The sequence below is a fragment of the Danio rerio genome, chromosome 9, assembly GCF_052040795.2.
Source record: "Danio rerio strain M-AB ecotype USA chromosome 9, GRCz13ab, whole genome shotgun sequence".
NCBI classification, from domain to species: Eukaryota; Metazoa; Chordata; class Actinopteri; order Cypriniformes; family Danionidae; genus Danio; species Danio rerio.
Window position 1 is genome coordinate 8,258,029 of NC_141029.1, and position 18,199 is coordinate 8,276,227.

Sequence of the window (18,199 nt, forward strand, 5' to 3'; positions counted from 1 at the left end):
TAAATATCAAATATACATATAATAAAAAAGAGAGAGAGAGAGAGAGAGAGAGAGAGAGAGAGAGAGAGAAAGAAAGTATATGCACAATATAAACATAGAAAAAGATGCCATAACATACACCATATCAAAGTTATTAACACTTGCCTTACAACAGTTCTGCGGTAACGTTACACATCATCTGTGCTGCTTTCTTTCCTTTAAGCGAGTCGAGATGTTCCTTCATCGAGTCGAGCTCGACAATATGTTTGGAGTACTTATAAAACTGGGCTGAGATCATGTAGAGACTTTTGAAACTGCACTGAAACTGCGATTTCATATGGATGCAGCCCTACTCCTGTCATGGTGTACAACTTATGTACTTAGAATTATTTGACAATGTCGTCACTGTCAACACAAACAAACTGGAAACCTACTTTTGGTTTATTTGTGTTGATTTCAAGTGACGTGACAAGTGCATGTGTCGAATGTAAATGATGTCACTTGCATAGGAAGCGTGTAAGCCCGAGAGTGCAAGCCTGAAGGTGCAAGTGCAACTCTGCAGCCAGATGCTTCTCAAAAGTACTGCATTTTTTGGACTAAACCAGCTGCCATAGTCAGCAACGCTTTATAATATGGGATGAGGACATGTATTTGTTAAGTGTCCTCAAGCAACTATTGAGCTCTTGCTAATGCGTACTTCTGAAGTGACTTGCTATGCAACATTGCCATTTGCTGTTCATTTTAAAATGCTGTTTTCAGGTTGCATCCATCCTTCATTCTTAAATGTTATAGTTTCTTTCCGGTGTTGCATATGTTCTATATCAGGGTGTCCGCTGGTGTCTTTAAAAGTATTAAAAGTTCATAAATCACTTAAGAGATTTTTAAAATCTTTAAAAAGTATACAATATGTATCATTTTTGATCATACAATGTATAGTTGTCTGCTAAAGTTTGCCTGAATTTAATTTGTCAGTTTTGGGATGCTGTGTAGTTTATGGAATCAATCAAATCCTGCTAGATTTGACATCACACTGCTTTGTTTACTGCATTAACCAAGGCAAAACTTATGCTGATAGTCGTTACTTGCTGGATTAGCATTTTTATTTATTAATATATGAATATTGTTGGTGGCACGGTGGCTTAGTGTTTAGCACTGTCACCTCACAGCAAGAAGGTTCGAGTCCCGGCTGGGCCAGTTGGCATTTCTGTGTGGAGTTTGCAGGATAGAACTAGAACGTAGCTCATATAATTTTTATTTGAATAAAAATATATTTTTATTGGGCATGGAGCATTTTTATTCTAAAACGCTTGTTAAAATGAAAACACACGAGTGTAAGTGAAGTTTATTCATAAACTAATTTCGAGAGGATCACGTGCTTATGATTGACACGGCTGGCCCCGAGTCAAGCTAATGTACGAACCACCAATCAGACTACTCCTAACCAAGTATAAATAACCAAACACCTTACCTTTAGTCATCTTCGTCTTGAAGAATCCCCCCTTCCACCCCTTCGCCTCCTCCTTTGTCTACAGGGCAGCACGGCGGCCCAGTGGCTAGCACTGCAGCCTCACAGTAAAATGCCTCCGCTTCGGGCATCTACCCAAACGGTCAGCATTTTCGTGTGGAGTTCATGTTCTCCCTGTGCTTGCGTGGGTTTTCCCCGGGTCCTCCGGTTTCCTCCCACACTCCCAAAAACATGACACTTAAGTAAATAGACTAATCCAAATTAGCACCAAATTTGATTCAATTCTGTCAGCAACGCATCACCTTAGCAACCCTCACGCAGCAGGAGGGAGGGGGGTTCTCGAGGTCTACCCGAGCTCAAACTCCCCTCTCGCCCTGCAATGGGAGGGAGCCCCGTGCTCGAGGCTCTCATGAGCTCGGGGCTCTCTCCCGGGACAGCATGCCAAACTAGCTTATTACCAATCATCAGCTAAGTGTGAACTCTTAAAACGTCATGTGAATACCGCAATCCAAACCTGCAGAAACTTTCCAAATGAACTCTTTTTGATTTGACTGAAATTGCAAGCACAGCATGGACTAAAGATGTCAAAATAAACAGGACATACTGTACAGAAGAAGTATTGAGCTTTTCACACATTGCTTTGCATGTCAATGACCTATATACATTGACAACCACCAAAAGATAGTGATGAGTGTACTTTAATGGTACTCCACTAATATTAGTTCTTCATTAGGTATATAAACATTTTGTATCTTTACTGTAAATGCAAGTTTATGCAATCTTAAATGTTACCATGATTTCTTGAGCAAATTTCACAGTTTTTTTTTTTTTGCCTCTTAAGTTTTGGACTTGATTTACTTTTATATTTAGTGATTTACGTTAATAACCAGCTAAACTAGTCAGTATTAGAAGGCTGTGTCTATTTGACTCTAAAAGTGAATAAAGTTTTGCAGTAGTTGTCTGATGTTTTGTGCCTTCAGCTCTCTGTAAAAGATTACAGTCATTGTCTTTGAAGTTTAAGTAACGTTAATGCATTATCTTCACCGCTTGACCTGGAGATCTAGTAGAGCTCAGCAGTCGTGTTCCATTTTTATGGTTTAGGAGTCAAATTAGATTACCGAAACACTACTTTCACTCACAGCTATAAAAGGTCCCTGTAGTCTAGTACATGAAATTGGGTTTTTAAATGTTATGTGCCTGACCTTGTTTGCCCTTAGAGGCCAGAGGAGCAAAGCTGTGCTTTAGATGGACAATTTAGACAGGCTGTGGAATGGGCATTTCGTCTAACAGAATTTTAATTGCCATTGTTAGTGTCACCTTTCAGGTTCCATCTGTCTCTAGATTAGAGTAAAATAGATTTCTGTCTTTGGTGTGGCATTTGCCAACACTTTTCACGGAGACATTTTGTGGACATGTTTTATTAAACACATTAATTTCATTTATAGAGCTTCTATCAACAAATCGATGTGTTTTTTAGATTGGAAGTTATATCTATATATATATCTATCTATCTATCTATATATATATATATATATATATATATATATATATATATATATATATATATATATATATATATATATATATATAGTAACAAATTGATTTATTTTTCGAATAAATACAAATTATAGGCACCTGATATTAAGATGAATGTTCATCCTTCCGGAAAGGGGGTTACCATTTTGGTACAGTTCAGTGTACAAGTATCAAACCCAATCCTTGTTTTACTTGTTGAAAGTGCATAGTTCAAATCAGTGTTTTCAAACAAACTTAAGTAGTGTAAAGTAATAATTGATAGTGCACTCAAGTGTTATGGTTTTTACATTTCTTTTTTTTTCTGACTAAAATTAAACTAAACTATGACTTAAATAAGATACGAACCAAACAGGTTTTTTTTGTGTGTCATTTCACCTCTACAATTCAGTAATATGTGGACTGTGCTAAATACGTTTTGAACAACTTCAAGCACTTCTAGTAGCAATAAAAATGCAGTCGAATGGATTATTTGTAATGTAAACATGTTGCAAATGTCTTTGGAGGCATTCATACAATCACTAAAGACCAGGGGCTTCATGTACAAAGACTTGCGTTGAATTAATTCTAAAACATTGCGTACGGACAAAGCTGTAAATGTGCGTATGCAGATGAAAAATTAAAAAATCAGATGTATAAAACACTGCTTACGTTAAATCACACGCATATTCTCTTTGTACATCTAAATTAACGTGAAATTGAGTGCAATATGCACGAGCGCAAAACCCCTCCCTGCCTCCTCCTACGTATAAATATGGAAATGACTTCAGCTCTGGAAAGATATTAGTATTGATGGTAGCGGAAGACGAGAAGACCAAGCCTGGACAGGTTATTCTTGTTTTCGGTTTTAATCGTCTGTGAGGGGCTGTTGCCACCCGTTAAGTTTTTTTCATGATTAAAGTGTTTAAAGTGTTTCCCGCCTCCTTCTGCCCTTGAACTGTGAACATCGAACTTTGCTTCAAATATTTTTCTGTCTTACAAAGACAGTTAAAACTCATTAGAACGTACTGTATAGTAGGTTGCATTGGCAGACTATAACTGACCCTTCAGTCTTCATCACATGCAATTGAATTTAATAAAATATAATATCATGGATGTCACTGTGACCGTTAGAAAGGGATAGCATTATCATTGGGGTTTCTTATTGGCTATGTTTAACAAGAGTTTGAGGACACTCTTGAGACTGTGTGTGTGAAAGAGGGCATGAAAAGCTCTCTCTTTAATTTGTCTACAAAGGCAAACTTTCAAAGTTTTATTTCCCTGTCCGCAGGGCTTCTGGTGACCTGAATTAGCAGAGTAATTACAGATTTGCACAGTAGCGTGTCTGAGAGGGAGGGAGGGAGAAAGAGAAGCTGTCCCTCTCTCTCTCTCTGTGTCATTGCTAAAACACAGCCTTGAGGAATGGGGATTGATGTGCTTAAGATCGCGTGATAGAAGTGGCCGCAGCAGCAAGGTCAAACAAACTCCTTGTAATTCCTCCTGCTCTTGTTTGAACACTGGCTCTCTTCAAACATGAGCTCATCCTCTCTGTGGATATTTCGTATTCATCTCTTTGGGTTAGACGGGGTGGTGAATGACTTCATAATGCATGATGTGTGCGGCTGGCGTCGGCTCAGCTGCAGGCTGAAGATGATATGTGTGAGAATGACTGAGCAGCTCTGTGATTGCGGCAAATGAACCTTGAGGAGAAGGGCAGCCAATTTGACTCGAACGTTTCAAACTTTCAATTATTCATTAGCGTAAAAAAAAAATCACTTTAAATCCACACACATTGGCCACTTTATTAGGCACAGCTTGTTAGTGACTGGTTGGGCCAGTTTTTCCTTTAGAGCTGTTTCGATGACTTGCTGGAAGCACTCCACTGAGATTTTGGTCTCTGATGACATGATGTCTTCATGAAATATGATGACATTACCCAATAATATGATCTTTTCGTAGTACAGCCTACAAATATTTATGAGTTATTAAATGCTCGTGCAATATGGCATGGTGTTTTAGAATTATAAATCTATAAGTTCAAATTAAGATGTACATTAAACCACATTTTCTGTAAAGGAAAGTCTGTTGAAGTTTTTTTTTACTATATTTGCAGCATCCACAGGCTCTTCATCCAAGACCAAAGTGCTATTTTAATGAACGGGCGAAATCTCAAACTGAATCAAATCTGCTGTGCATTACATGTTTTAAATCAGAAACAAAATCTGACCTTCAAAGTGACATTGCCTGTTATTTTCTTGGTGCATTGGCATGACACCAGACTCTTTTGCATGCTGTTTCAGTAGTAACAAGAGGATGCTGTTATAAACTCTAAAATAAAAAAGACCAATATATGGCACAATATTAGTACATAATACATGATGGGATATGACGTAAGGACATTTCTCCTCTCAAAAAGCAATGTAGGCATGCAATAGTCACCAAATAATACTGATTACCAGTACAAACAGCCACATCTGTACAGACCTCTTACCCAAAGAACCATGAGGTTATAAACATTGACGATTGGTTATTTAGGCCAGAAGATGGGACTTCCTTCATTGTAGTGGTCATACTGAGCTTTGAAATATTCTCTGTACATAGTAATGTGTGCAGACTTTAACAGAGTGTAAAACTCTTCAGATCTCTATCAAATCTGTGCTTTAATTGGTATTTTGGCTGGGCCATTCTACAGCTTGAATTTCATTCTCTGAAAGCATTTGAGAGTTTCTTTGGATGCGTTTTGCATCATTGTCTTGCTGTAATGTCCACCCTGGTTTCATCTTAATCATTCTGATAATTGGACTGAAGCAGCTTATATCAATTTAGAATGATGAAGAACAGAGGGTTGACTACTGAGAGATTTCAGCTGCTGTCTGGGCTTTCACTGCCTTTCTACACCTCCCTTTCTTCATGTGTTCAATCATTTTTCCCAGTGTCATTTCATTTTATTAGACATAACTAGGGCCAGACTGGAATTTGCGAATGTTTTTTGGTATTTCTGCGGACAATTTTGGTAAAAATCTGCGGATTTCTGCTAAATTATTTTGGGAATATCATAACTAAAACCTTAATATATGGAATAAAAAATAATATCTTTTTAACTTTTTAAACTTTGACAATTTCAAGTCAATAGCACCTTTAGAAATATGTTTCTGAGAAAAATTCAATACTTATTTATCCACTGTATATCTATGACCCCTTGTGATCATGCTGGAGATGCAGGTTTGAATTTGCATCATATTCCAATGGTTTATGTCAAGATTCAATGATGGTTCATTTTGTTTAGTACTTGTATTTCCACATCAGTCGTTATATCATGCTAAATTTTTATAGTCCCTGAGTGTTTATTCCATAATTCCATGATTTACCCAATCATTATATCTTGTAGGTTTATAGCAATTATAGTTTAATAAATGTCCTACAGTAACCTACAGTATATGTCTCCCAGTGGCTGTAGTTTTCTTCTTTATTTACAGCACTCTGCAGGTCCTAGAGCATTCAGCACTTCTTTATAGCATGTGTACAGGGATGGCATTGGCTTTGTTCCATGCTACTGCAGGAAAGTGCTGAGTCATGATAATTGAGTCTCGCTGGTGCCGCGTGCGGAGAAAGTCTGGGCTCTCTCAAGGTTAAACAGACATGCTACTCAGCAGTGTGCGCCAGATAAGATTTAAATGGACCAAGCATTGAGGAATAGACAGACCTATCTGTCTGGCATCAGGATCGTGCTAGCCTTAGTGCATGCTAATTCGCATTCTGTCTTTTCTGTATGTAAGGCTAGAAGTAGAGGATCCTAAATATAGTGTAATAAGTATATGCCAAGTAGTATGCCAACGGTGCACAAACGCACACTTAAAGCAGAAGTATTCAAATTTAAAGTTGAACAAAGTGATGGCACACTTAACAAGCCAATAGTCTGGATAGAGATTGATAGATGGATAGACTCATTATTAGCATGATAGCAATCTGCTAAAACATGATAAACAGGCTTTTATATAATTTTTAGCATGTTTCTTTTTGTTGCTAACATTTTTGACATGCATACATTAGATAAATAGACAACTTTTTAATCTGCTGCTAACATAACGTGTTGGCATGAATTAGCACATTGTAGTCTTGTTTTTAACTTGTTTCACCTAAATTCTAGTATTTTAGAAGATTCATTGATTAATTTGATACATAAACTACTTTAACATGTTACTAGCATTGTTAACAATGTTATGGCATCTTTAACAAAACAGCATTGTGCTAAAATAATGTTTTATTTTAGGAGACTGGTCAAATAAATCTATAAATAAACCATGCTGATGGTTTTTAAGACATCGCTAACACATTTGTAACATGTTTTACCTAGTTGCTAATATATTTTGGCCTATTTTTGTTAATGGTTGTGTGTATTTTAAACAACACGGGTTCATTGGAAATACACATTTCAGCCTGCATTTTTGTTGAACTGCAAAAACCTATTTCAACATATTTGAGTGCAGTTTCTTGCTTGGTAAAATATCTCTGCGGGGCAATATCAAATAGGAAATGATATCAAGAGAAGCACTGCAGGTCTTCATGACCTTGTAAAGTGAAAGGAGTTTGCAAGAATCACCAAATTTTCCCTTTTTGAGACCATTTGTAAGGTGACAGGTAGTAAAATGTGCTGCTGCACAAAACCATTATTACAATAACTCATTCCGTTATGTTCCTCATCCTCCTTTTACAAATTCTCTTCTCCAATCTTATCTTTCACTTGCACTTGGCAACTTTGGTTAATTTAGAAACATTGCCTTGTAAAAGAACTTGTCTATTATATTTTCCATCCCTGAATCATCTACTTATCTGCTCTTCTTTTTCCTCCGTCCAGGTTGTTTTCAGCTATGTAACGTGTTCAGGCAGAACATGGAGATAGACCAGTGTCTGCTGGAGTCTCTGCCGTTGGGCCAGCGTCAGCGGCTGGTCAGACGCATGCGTTGCGAGCAGCTGCGGGTTTACTACGAGCGCGAACGGACACTTCAGAAACAGAGCTTCCCCAAGTCCCGCTCTACCAACCGCAAGAAACAAAAGATCAGCTTCCCGCTTTCAGACATCATCCAGGACGCCATCATTCGGCATGACGACAAAGAAGGTAAGAAACATGTTATCTTTGTTTCATATTGGGAACTATACATTGTAACTTTCCACTTAGAGCAATAAGTCAGCAAAGGGCTTGATGTATTTTTGATTTTAAATGCAAAGACAAATCACACGAAACTATTCTGTACAGTTGTTGCCAAAATGATCATGCCAGTAGTATTTTCTCTTGTTTAACATGGTTTTAAGTGTGTTATTTGGTGGAAAATATCAGTTTACAGTTCTGATTTTGTCCTCCCATGTGGCACAGATCAGATATGGTCGATCAAAAATTCTCATGAATTCTGATATACTCAGATCAGTTTCAGTATGTGTGAATAAATTTGATATAGACTGTATCTGTGCATTTCCGTCTGAAGTGTAAGAGAGCTGTGTCATTGAAAAACAGTAGAATGATGTAAAGTTTGATGCTGATATATAGAGACATGGATGATTCTTATATCTTAAATCCCATATACAATGACGCACAAGTCTTATTTTGTCATGTGGCACAAGTTACTATTCACTTGAGGATACCCAAGTGAGGATGCTTTTAAATCTTATGTCATAAATAGGTTTTGTTTATCATTTAAATTAAATTAACTAAATTAAATCAACATTTAGTGGAACAACCATTTGCGTTTAAACCCTTTTTGTTTTTCTTCTTCATGACTTTACAGATAGACTGGATGATGGTCAAACACTCCTTGTGCAAACTAAAGTTTCAGTGGATTATTACAGTTTATATTAAAAATGATGTTTGCGAAGTTAAACCAATATTTCAATACATTACAGAAAAAATATGTAAATAACTGACTTTTGTGAATACTAGTGTTCTAATAATTCTGGCCACAATTATAGCTGGGTTTCCTTCACCCTGTGTCAATGCTCATTTTAAGAAATGAGGGATGTGAATGGTAGATTTTAAGTAAATTTTGTTGTATATACGCAAGCTTGAGGTGATTCTAGGGTTAATGCAAATAATCGAAGATAGAAAGACATTTGTGGAATAAACGCATAATGAAACGATCATTACACTGTACACTAATCAAGTGTCCCAATTTTGCTTGCCTTGTTTACTGTTGGTGGCTGCGTATGAAATTGCCTACTACTCAGTAGGTACTTCATTTGAATTGGAACGTACTACTTGGCCGTTAAAAAAGTAAGTTCTATCAAAGACTATAGAATACACAAGACATGTCAGTCGTATTGTTTTGAATGGAGAAAAGCGTAATGGTCAATATGGTAAATAAAGCCCACCTTCTAGTACAAGAGCCAATCATCGAGCGCTATAGACTAACACTACGCCGGGGGAGGGGCTTGGACCAGATGTGAGTTTCTGCAGATTTTGCAAACATTTAGAAACTAAACTTATGAGACAGTTGTTTAGTTTTATTGTTGAATTCTAAAATAAAATTCAGTCATAAGCTTGGCAAGTAGTTTTGTAGAATTTGATGTTTCCCTATTCAGACAGAATGCATACTGCCTGAGAGGCGTTTCAAAGATGCCACCGAGTGAAATGACTTGTTTAAAGGGACTTTGGTTCTATACAGTATGAATGTGAGCAGTATGAATGGAATTTTGATGTTCTACATCTGCCATTTTGTCATGGTCACATGACCTACCCCCGTCAGTTGTGTCACTTCACTCCCATTCATGAATTCTCTCGCGGGGTATCATGGGATAGCGCAGTGTGCATGGGATGCGTACTTCTGAATCTCGCCGGAAGTAGTAGGTCATCCGGGTACTTCCCGCATACTGATTTTCAAATTCTATGAATTTGGACATACTACTCGGCTTGCAAACTGATTTTAGCGTACTAATATAGTATGGAAGTATGCGTTTCGGACGCAGCCTATACACTAATAAGCTGTCTCCATTTTGCTTGCCTTGTTTACCGTTGGTTACTACAGTAGGTTACCAATACTAGTGTCAGCCCCTCTAACAACTTAAAAACGCACCTAATTCACTTACTGTACAAATGCTGATGGCTGCATTTCAATTAAATATTGTAAAAAAGTATTTTAACTTGAGATGGTTTTAGGGTTAATGTGAATCGTGGAAGATGGAAATAGATTTGCGGAATAAACCCATAATGTAGCAAACATTACGCCATACACTAATCAACGGTCTCGGTTTTGCTTATCTTGTTTAATGGTTACTAGGATACCAATACTAGCGTCAGCCACTCTAACAACTTAGAAATGCACTTAATTTACTTCGGAATGTGATTCCGAATGGCGTATTTATAACAAATATTGTTAAAAGTGTTTATACATGCTTGAGGTAGTTTTAGGGTTAATGTGAATAGTGCAAGATGAAAACAAACAAACAAACAAAAAAAAACTTTGCTGAATAAACACTAATGTAGCGAACATTACACTATACATTAATCAGCTTACTCTATTTTTCTTGCCTTGTTTACTGTTGGTAACTAGGTTACCAATACTAGTGTCAGCCACTCTAACAACTTAGAAATGCACCTTATTCACTTTTGTTTGAACTTTGAAAGAGTTTGCTTCACGTTAGGATTGAAACCCTGCTACTGATTCAAAATTTGATTGCCATTATGTTCATCTAAATAGTGACACTGAAAGAAGAGTCATGAAAGGAATGGGTTGTTGGGGTGTGAGTGTTTGCACATGCTTGTGTTGCAAACACAAAGAGAGAGCAGCTTAGTCAGCGTGCGAGCTTGGTGAAAAAGGCCAAATTAATTTCCAGAAAGGCGAGCCATCACAGGAGTTGCCCATTAGCCGGCGAGTATTAGATCATTCCTCAAGCTGATTATGGGGCCAGTCAAAAAGCTAATATTCAGAGTGTGGCGCGCCGCTCCTGGGACAGGCAGAAGTAATCTAATCAAGAGCTTGCGGAGGGGAGGAAAGGAGCTTGTGCGCGACAGGGTGACAATCACAAGAGCGGCCACCTTCTGCATCATGAGCAATGGCACCGGGTAAACCAATTCAACCCAAGTCAGCTATTTCTGTCTGTGACTTTGCGGCAGGGGATCGGCAGAGCTGTTCTTATTCTGCCGGTGCCAGATAAAGGTGAGAAGCCTCTCGTTTTTAATGTAGGGCCATCCTTCAGAAGGCAGCATAAAACTTTAACACACAGGAGAGCTGGAAATACGGCATTTTAAGGTCAAAACGGGCGATGCATTTTATATTTCAACAGTCAGGAGCTTTTAACGAAATACTATAAATGATTTAGGATACCAACTGTTTGATCCATGCAAGCAGTGAAGCGTTTTGCTTTTTAATTGGCCATGCATGATAGGCAGTTTATGAGAGTTCTAAAGTCTCTTTATTGCAGTTTGCTCATTTTTATGGGTCATTCAGCCATGTGATATGATTTAGATCTTTGTCACAACTAGAAATGCATGGTTACTCAAGATATTGCTCAGTTCTGGAAGTAACTAAGCATGTCATATGAACAAGCAGGCAGCAGTGATGCTGATTTTAGTTTCACAGATCTCAAATGCTCAAAATACGTGAGGAAATAGGAGTTAATTTCTGCATTATGTTGATCTGAAATGTTTAATAATAATAATAAAAAATAATAATAATATGATAAAACTGGTTGATTAGGAAGTTACTTAGGCCTCGATTACACTTACAGGTCTTGATGCCCAATTCCAATTTGTTCCTTATATCTGATTTGTTTGCCTGACTGTTTAAACGTTGATTTAATTGTGACCCATATCCAATTCATGCGTTTACACTTGCCATACAATTTACGAAGTCGCGCATGCATAAAGGCGGGTTCTAGCATATGTGCCACACTAACCACGATTGAAGGAATTGTCTTGTTTTTAGCTCTGCAAAATATGCGACGTGTAGTATAAGCAGTGGATGGTTTTGTCCAGATTTACCCCCACGCAGTTTATGTAATGGTACGGCCCTGGTGTTTGTGTGTAGTTGAAGATGTAGCCTTTGCCTGTGTGCGCACTGGTTTTGGAGAGATTATTCTGTGTGTAGCCCTATATTTTACAGTCTATGGTGTAGCCCGCAGTGCGTGTAATAATAGCGACAAAAAAGCAAAAGTTACAACACGAAGTTCGCCCAACTTTAAAATGATTTTGAGGCGGAGGTGGGAAAGGGCCATCATCGCAGCTTGCGCTTATGGTTTATATGCTTTAATGATGTCCTCCACCATTCAGAGGAATTTGTGGGTACGAGAGAGATCTCAGGTCTGGTGGGAGCAAATTGTGACGACTGACTACTTTCCTCCTCTGCGTTTCCTCTGATGTCATTTACCGCGTTGGCATCTCCACACATGCTCTTCCTTCTACGTCATGAAACCGCGGAGAAGTACCACATTGTCGCAAGTTTAATGATGTACAGAATGGAATGCCTCAATAAATCCGATCTGCCTGTTTACATGACAGTCGCAATGTCACATAGCCGATCTACATCTAATTTATTTCCACATATGAAGGAGGCCTGAAACCGATCTCTCAATACCCGAATACATGCGTTTTTTTTTTTTTCGTGTTTACATGGTTATAGAACAGATGTGATCTGTGTCACATATAAGCAAAAAATCGGAATTGAGTTACATTTAACTGGCAGTGTAAACGGGGCCTTTGTGAGCTGAACTTTGTGAGTGGAGAGTCAGCTTGAGTCAGCTTTTCTTTTATGTGTGAAGAGGTGTGTGATGGCATGTGTATCTTCTCTCATGGTATTGTAATTTTTTCAGTTATGTGCGAGTAGGGCTGGGTGATAATATTGGTATTTTTTGACCGAACACCTATGCCAGTATCAATAAAAAAAAAAATAAAAAAAAAATAAAAAAAGATTTGGTAGGAAGTTTTGCTATGAAGAGCTATAGTTTTATTAATTAATCTTGGAAGCAATGCCAATAAGCTTGGGGTGTTGTTTGTCATTTCCAATGAAGGAACGCGACTTGCATGATGTGCACATGGGAGTAATGTGCACATGTTGTGCAAGCGTCACACAATGGATGGGTGTGCATTTTCTAGCCACACCTATTTGAAAATATCTGAACTTTTCCAAATGCTGCGAACACACCCCAATTCATGCAAGTAGAACTAACCAATCTGCTTTACACTTTGTATGGAATATATACATTAGTTACCTCAGACTAATTACCTCAGACAACCACGGTGCACACCAAGCACTGCAGTGGTTTTTACTTTTCTCTATAAACTTGCATCAGAGCTGCAGCAATGGTTTCAGCAATGGTCAACTAGTTACGAGAGACGCTAGGGGAGCGAAAGCGCAAAGTTCATTGTAAATGAACAAGGAATCCACACGCTTGTCTCTTTAGTTCAGAATAACAACACATGCGAAAATGATTGCCATATAGCAGCAGTGAGGAGATTGTAAATAAAAAAGGATGTCTTCAGGGTGGCTTTTTGGTTTCTTTTCTTGTGCGTCCCAGCCACTAGCTCCCCGTCTAAAGAGTTTTTGGCAGAGGGGTTAATGTATTTATCCAACTTCACAGTTTGTAATGTTGCAGTATGTTTATGAATAATTATGGTTGGATCCTGTACTTGAAAGCTCAGATTTGATTATTATAATTTGTGTTGTCGACAGAGTTTGAGTTTTACTGTATAAATATTATTGAAACCTTACAGATGTTGATCTTCCTTAAAGTTGGCTTTGATTGTTCAGCATTTACGCTTTACCATTGCACGCACTTTGTAACTGTAACGAAGTGGCTGACACAGAGGGATCCGTTTGCAGTATTTTTATTAAACACAGTTTAATAAACAATAGCACACAGATGTTGTGCGTGCGCAAACTCACATCAAACACAGTAGTATGTAGTCGTTTGGCTGGCGGCAGGTAAACACAGGATGAGTAAGCAGGCATGGGTCAGAGGCAGGCGGCTAGTATCAGAGTCGGTATTCAGGCTAGAGTTCAAAGGCAGGCGGCTAGGATCAAAGTCGGGATTCAGGCTGGAGTACAAGGCAGGCGGCAGGCAAGACTGGGTCAGTAAACGAAGCAAGATCACAACGGGAAGGCAGGCAAGGATGAGAACGCTCGGTGGTGTTAGCCGGGGCAAAACAAGACTTGTTGTGCTGCTTATATGTTTGTGGAAGTTGATTGCTGGATGCGTGTCAGGTGTGTCTACAATCAGTGTAAGTGGATGACGTAATGTCAATAGTGTGGTGATGATGACCCCTGCTGGCCAGCGAGGGGAATGACTGGGACCGAGTCGGTGACAGTAACATTTTATTAATCAAGTTTAAGAGTCCCTTTGACACTTAAGTATATTTTATTTTTTATAAATAGATCAGCTGTTTTGTTTTAAAAAAATGTTTTGGACTATTAAAACTAGCTGCCTTAGTAATGTTGGTAAATTATAATAAAGTGATTAAATAAAAAAAATCATAATATTCCTAAACGTACTGTTAAAAATATTCAATAATTTTTGATATTGAATGATAAACATGATATTGTGATATTTTTTTTGCAACATCGCCCAGCCCTAAGCTGACTTTATTAAATTTAGCATTCACTGTGCTTGTCACTCCATGATGTACTATATGCTATTTTATGAACTCACAATTCAAGAGCTCACTTAAAATATACTCTCTGAAAGTACTGAAACTAAATATTTTCTGATTTCCTTCTTTATTTTACCATCAAATATTGAGTAAGCCACTACAACGACAGACCATTTTGAACAATTCAGTTTAACTGGATATCATCTGTTTGAATATCCCATTATGAAATACAGCGCTGCTCCTCGAGGGCCACTGTCCAGCAGAGTTTAACACCAATCCTAATTATCCACACCTGAACCAGCTAATTAAGGTCTTTCAAGTTGATTGGGGCTAATCTCTACAGGACATTGGTCCTCCAGGAGCAGGATTGGACACCCTTATTTTACTGCGAATAACTGTAAGCGATTAGCAAATTGTGGTCCGTTTTGATTGGCGCTTGTGAAGTCCGCTGCTGGTATGTGGTGATGTTTTACTACCTCCTAAAACTCGTCCATCTGCTCCTTTGTCGTTTCCTCTGCGCTGCTTTCCATCTTCATATCTTTCCTTCTCTCAGTCCCTGCCAACCATTTCCCCAGCTGTCTGGGTAAATCTGTGTCAGATATCCCAGCAGCCTTTGCAGGTCACTATGTGCATCTGTCTTATTGGCTGTCGGCCGGGTTCAGCTGGTCTACAGTACCAGCTGGCGTTCCTGTGGCAGTGCCTGCTGGAAACATGGCACCTTTGGCTGGGGATGAATGGCAACTTTAGCCCACCTACTAAACTCTAATTACTAAACTGGCATTGACTTTGGCTTTTGTTTTGATCAGCCATCCGGACGTGATCAGTGTCCTGTGCAAATGCCTTTTGACCAGTCAGTGACTCCGAATATTGATTTGCCGTGGCACTGTGCCCGTGTTTTGGCTTAAGGAGTCAGTGTTGATTTAGTGCTGTGTGCAGTGAGAGCTGATGGCTGAGACTGTCAATGGTTCATTCAGTGAAAATAATTCTTCTAAATCAAACTTTACAATTCGTTGGTTTAAAAAAACAAAAAACAAACAAAGGTCAAAAGATTGGTGATTGATATTGTATTTAGACTCTTTGGATTTTCATTTCTTGATGTGTAGGCTTCAGAGAATTAATAAAGTTTGCCTTTTTGCCTTTTCACACCAACTTATCTTTGGAAATAATTACCCCGAAGTGTTGAAATGAGAGAAGAAAAATCGTATATGTATTTGATACATTTTAATCTCAGTTTAATTTTAATATTTAATTGTTTATTTAAATTTTTTAATTTTGTTTATGATTTATTTATTGATATATGATGTATTTGTATTTTATATTTGACTAATATTGCAGCTGTTGGACAACATAGTGTACTTTTGAGGCTTTGTCAGGCAAGAATTTCGTTGTTTAGAACGAAACTATGCAGTTTATTTATTAGGATAGTCTATATTTTTAATATTTAGAATTTTGGAGATATAGTGCCTCAGCAATATAGTGCGTCGGAGATATAGTGTGTTATACCCAACAGAGCAAAGACAGTTGACGTTCTGCAACATGATGGCAACATAAACCGCATAATCCTAAGTCCTTAGGGAAGCATAACTCAGTGTTTTCTTATTTTAATCTACAATAAAAAATCATTATAAAATCCTTATAAAACAGGTAAGTGACATTCTAAATCAATCGCTCTCTTTTCTATGTTATAATGCTGTATTTATACCACAGTAATCTGGTAGTGCTTCCTTTGCTTTGGGTTTTTCGAGGTTAAATGTTGTGATTATCCCATCTGCAATAAATAAAAAATGGGAAATTTCTCTAGACTGATGGCATTTCATGTCGTTTAACCTTATAATCCTAAAATGTGATTAAAAAAAAAAAAATCACCTGTTTTGACATCGCTTTAGACATTACGCTAGAGAATCATTCGGGTGGAAGAAAGTAGTTCCTCATACAAAAGGATTTTTAAACTCTCTGTGTTTAATTAAATTTTTTATACACAATTATGCCGTCAAACTGTTGTTTAAACACAATATCACATGAGTAGCAATGCGATGTGGCTGTATATTGTCATGGTTTGTAATGAAAAAATATTTTATCAATTGTTATGTTCATATTATTCATACATAATTTTTTTTATAGTTTTATTTATTTTACATTTATTTATTTTTTCAATTGTATAAAATATGCTTTTACTTACCCAATGGGGTAAGTAAAATTATTTTGTTTTCACTTTGAAATTTAGATATTTGGACCAGAAACAAGACAACATGTCTAAGTTTTTCCCGTATAAGTAATTAAATACAATTATTCTTTGTTACATCTCTGAACATTACAATGTTTGGTGCCCAAATGTTTTAAACTCTCTCAAAATGCTTAGGCACAGGCCTTAAAAACACATGCAAATGATACATTTTCACTATTTTATGGTTAAACTCTCAGACTCTACAAATCAAATGTGTTCTATAGCTCCTGGTCAACTATAATTTGTACTCAACATTGCAGACCTTGCGATGTTACTATTGCAGATAAGCACATTGTAATATCGATGCTGAAACGATATATTGTGAAGCCTTAACATGCATACAAATTCCCACATCGGTTATATGGGTTTTGGTACCCGACTTTAGCAGCATCTGCCACTTCTCATTCCATCTCATAGTCTCCACATTGTGTGAACTGACTGTCAATGGATGTCAAGGCTGTAAAATGTCTGGTTATTAAAGGCACATGTGATCCATATCAGCCATTATGTTTTCTCTTGTGGTAAAGCCACAGAACTCACCATCTCTGGTGTGCTTCACAGGAACCTTCGCTCTGTATTTTCTGGATTCATATGCAGAGAGCATGTTACCCTCAGGCTGAAGGGATCCCAGAGGAACCTTGGGAACTCTGTCGGCAATGTTCCATCTCACCCCTCATGTTTAAAATCAGTAATATGTGTAAATACCACATAATCAGGAGTTCAGGGTTGTTCCAGAGGTCAGAACGTGAGATTTTCAAGGAATAGATAACTGATGGGGAAATATCGACTTGCGTTCCTGTGGCAGAAGGAAATGTTCTGCAAGATTTTTGTATTTTTTTCACTTTACCTTTATAGACTGGTGTAACTCATTTCTTCTGCATGTATTGTGTGTATTATCTTAGCAATTGCACACAAATGAAGCTTGATAGACTGTGTCCAAACATTTTACTCGGTTGGATCTGATCCCTGGAGACAGTGACTGAAACCATCAGATATATTTCACACATGAACAAGCATTAAGCCATAGCGTCATTGAGCTCTGAGATGAGCGGCGGCTCCTCGGTTACAGATGTGCATTTATACAGCGACGAGTGGCGAGGCGTAAGAGAGATGGAGATCACACACCCGTGATACTGAAACACAATTAGATTACACACTCTGCCTCTCAGCCACACTGTTCACACGGCCTCTCAGCGGTGAACTGAAGCATCCCATTTTTCTGACATCAGCTCTGGGTTAGACCTTAATGAATCCCCCATAAAAATGCAGATCTATGGTCGTTACTCCTTTAGCGTATGTCCTTGTCAATGTCATTTTTTTTCACTTGTGGATAAGCAAGGAGCATTTACACCAGCTTTTAATACTTTGTTCAAATCCCTTACTTAAACTTTAAGTGATTGTCATCTTAAATCTCGTTGTGGAGTGGTGTCACTTTTCTTAAGTGCTT

At 37.8% G+C, this 18,199-nt stretch overlaps 1 protein-coding gene across 16 annotated transcripts in view; it reads left to right on the forward strand.

Annotated features, from left to right (window-relative positions):
• Nucleotides 1-18,199, forward strand: part of myo16 (myosin XVI) — a 360,917-nt gene that overhangs the window by 94,912 nt on the left and 247,806 nt on the right. For all 16 annotated transcript variants that reach the window (XR_015499043.1, XR_015499042.1, XM_087267331.1 and 13 more), the window contains one exon: nucleotides 7,812-8,072. Coding sequence is in view for 14 of the 16 variants with exons in the window: in XM_087267329.1 (XP_087123455.1) it covers nucleotides 7,812-8,072 (261 nt within the window). In the remaining 2 variants the exon portion in view is untranslated. The remainder of the gene's footprint in view (nucleotides 1-7,811; nucleotides 8,073-18,199) is intronic.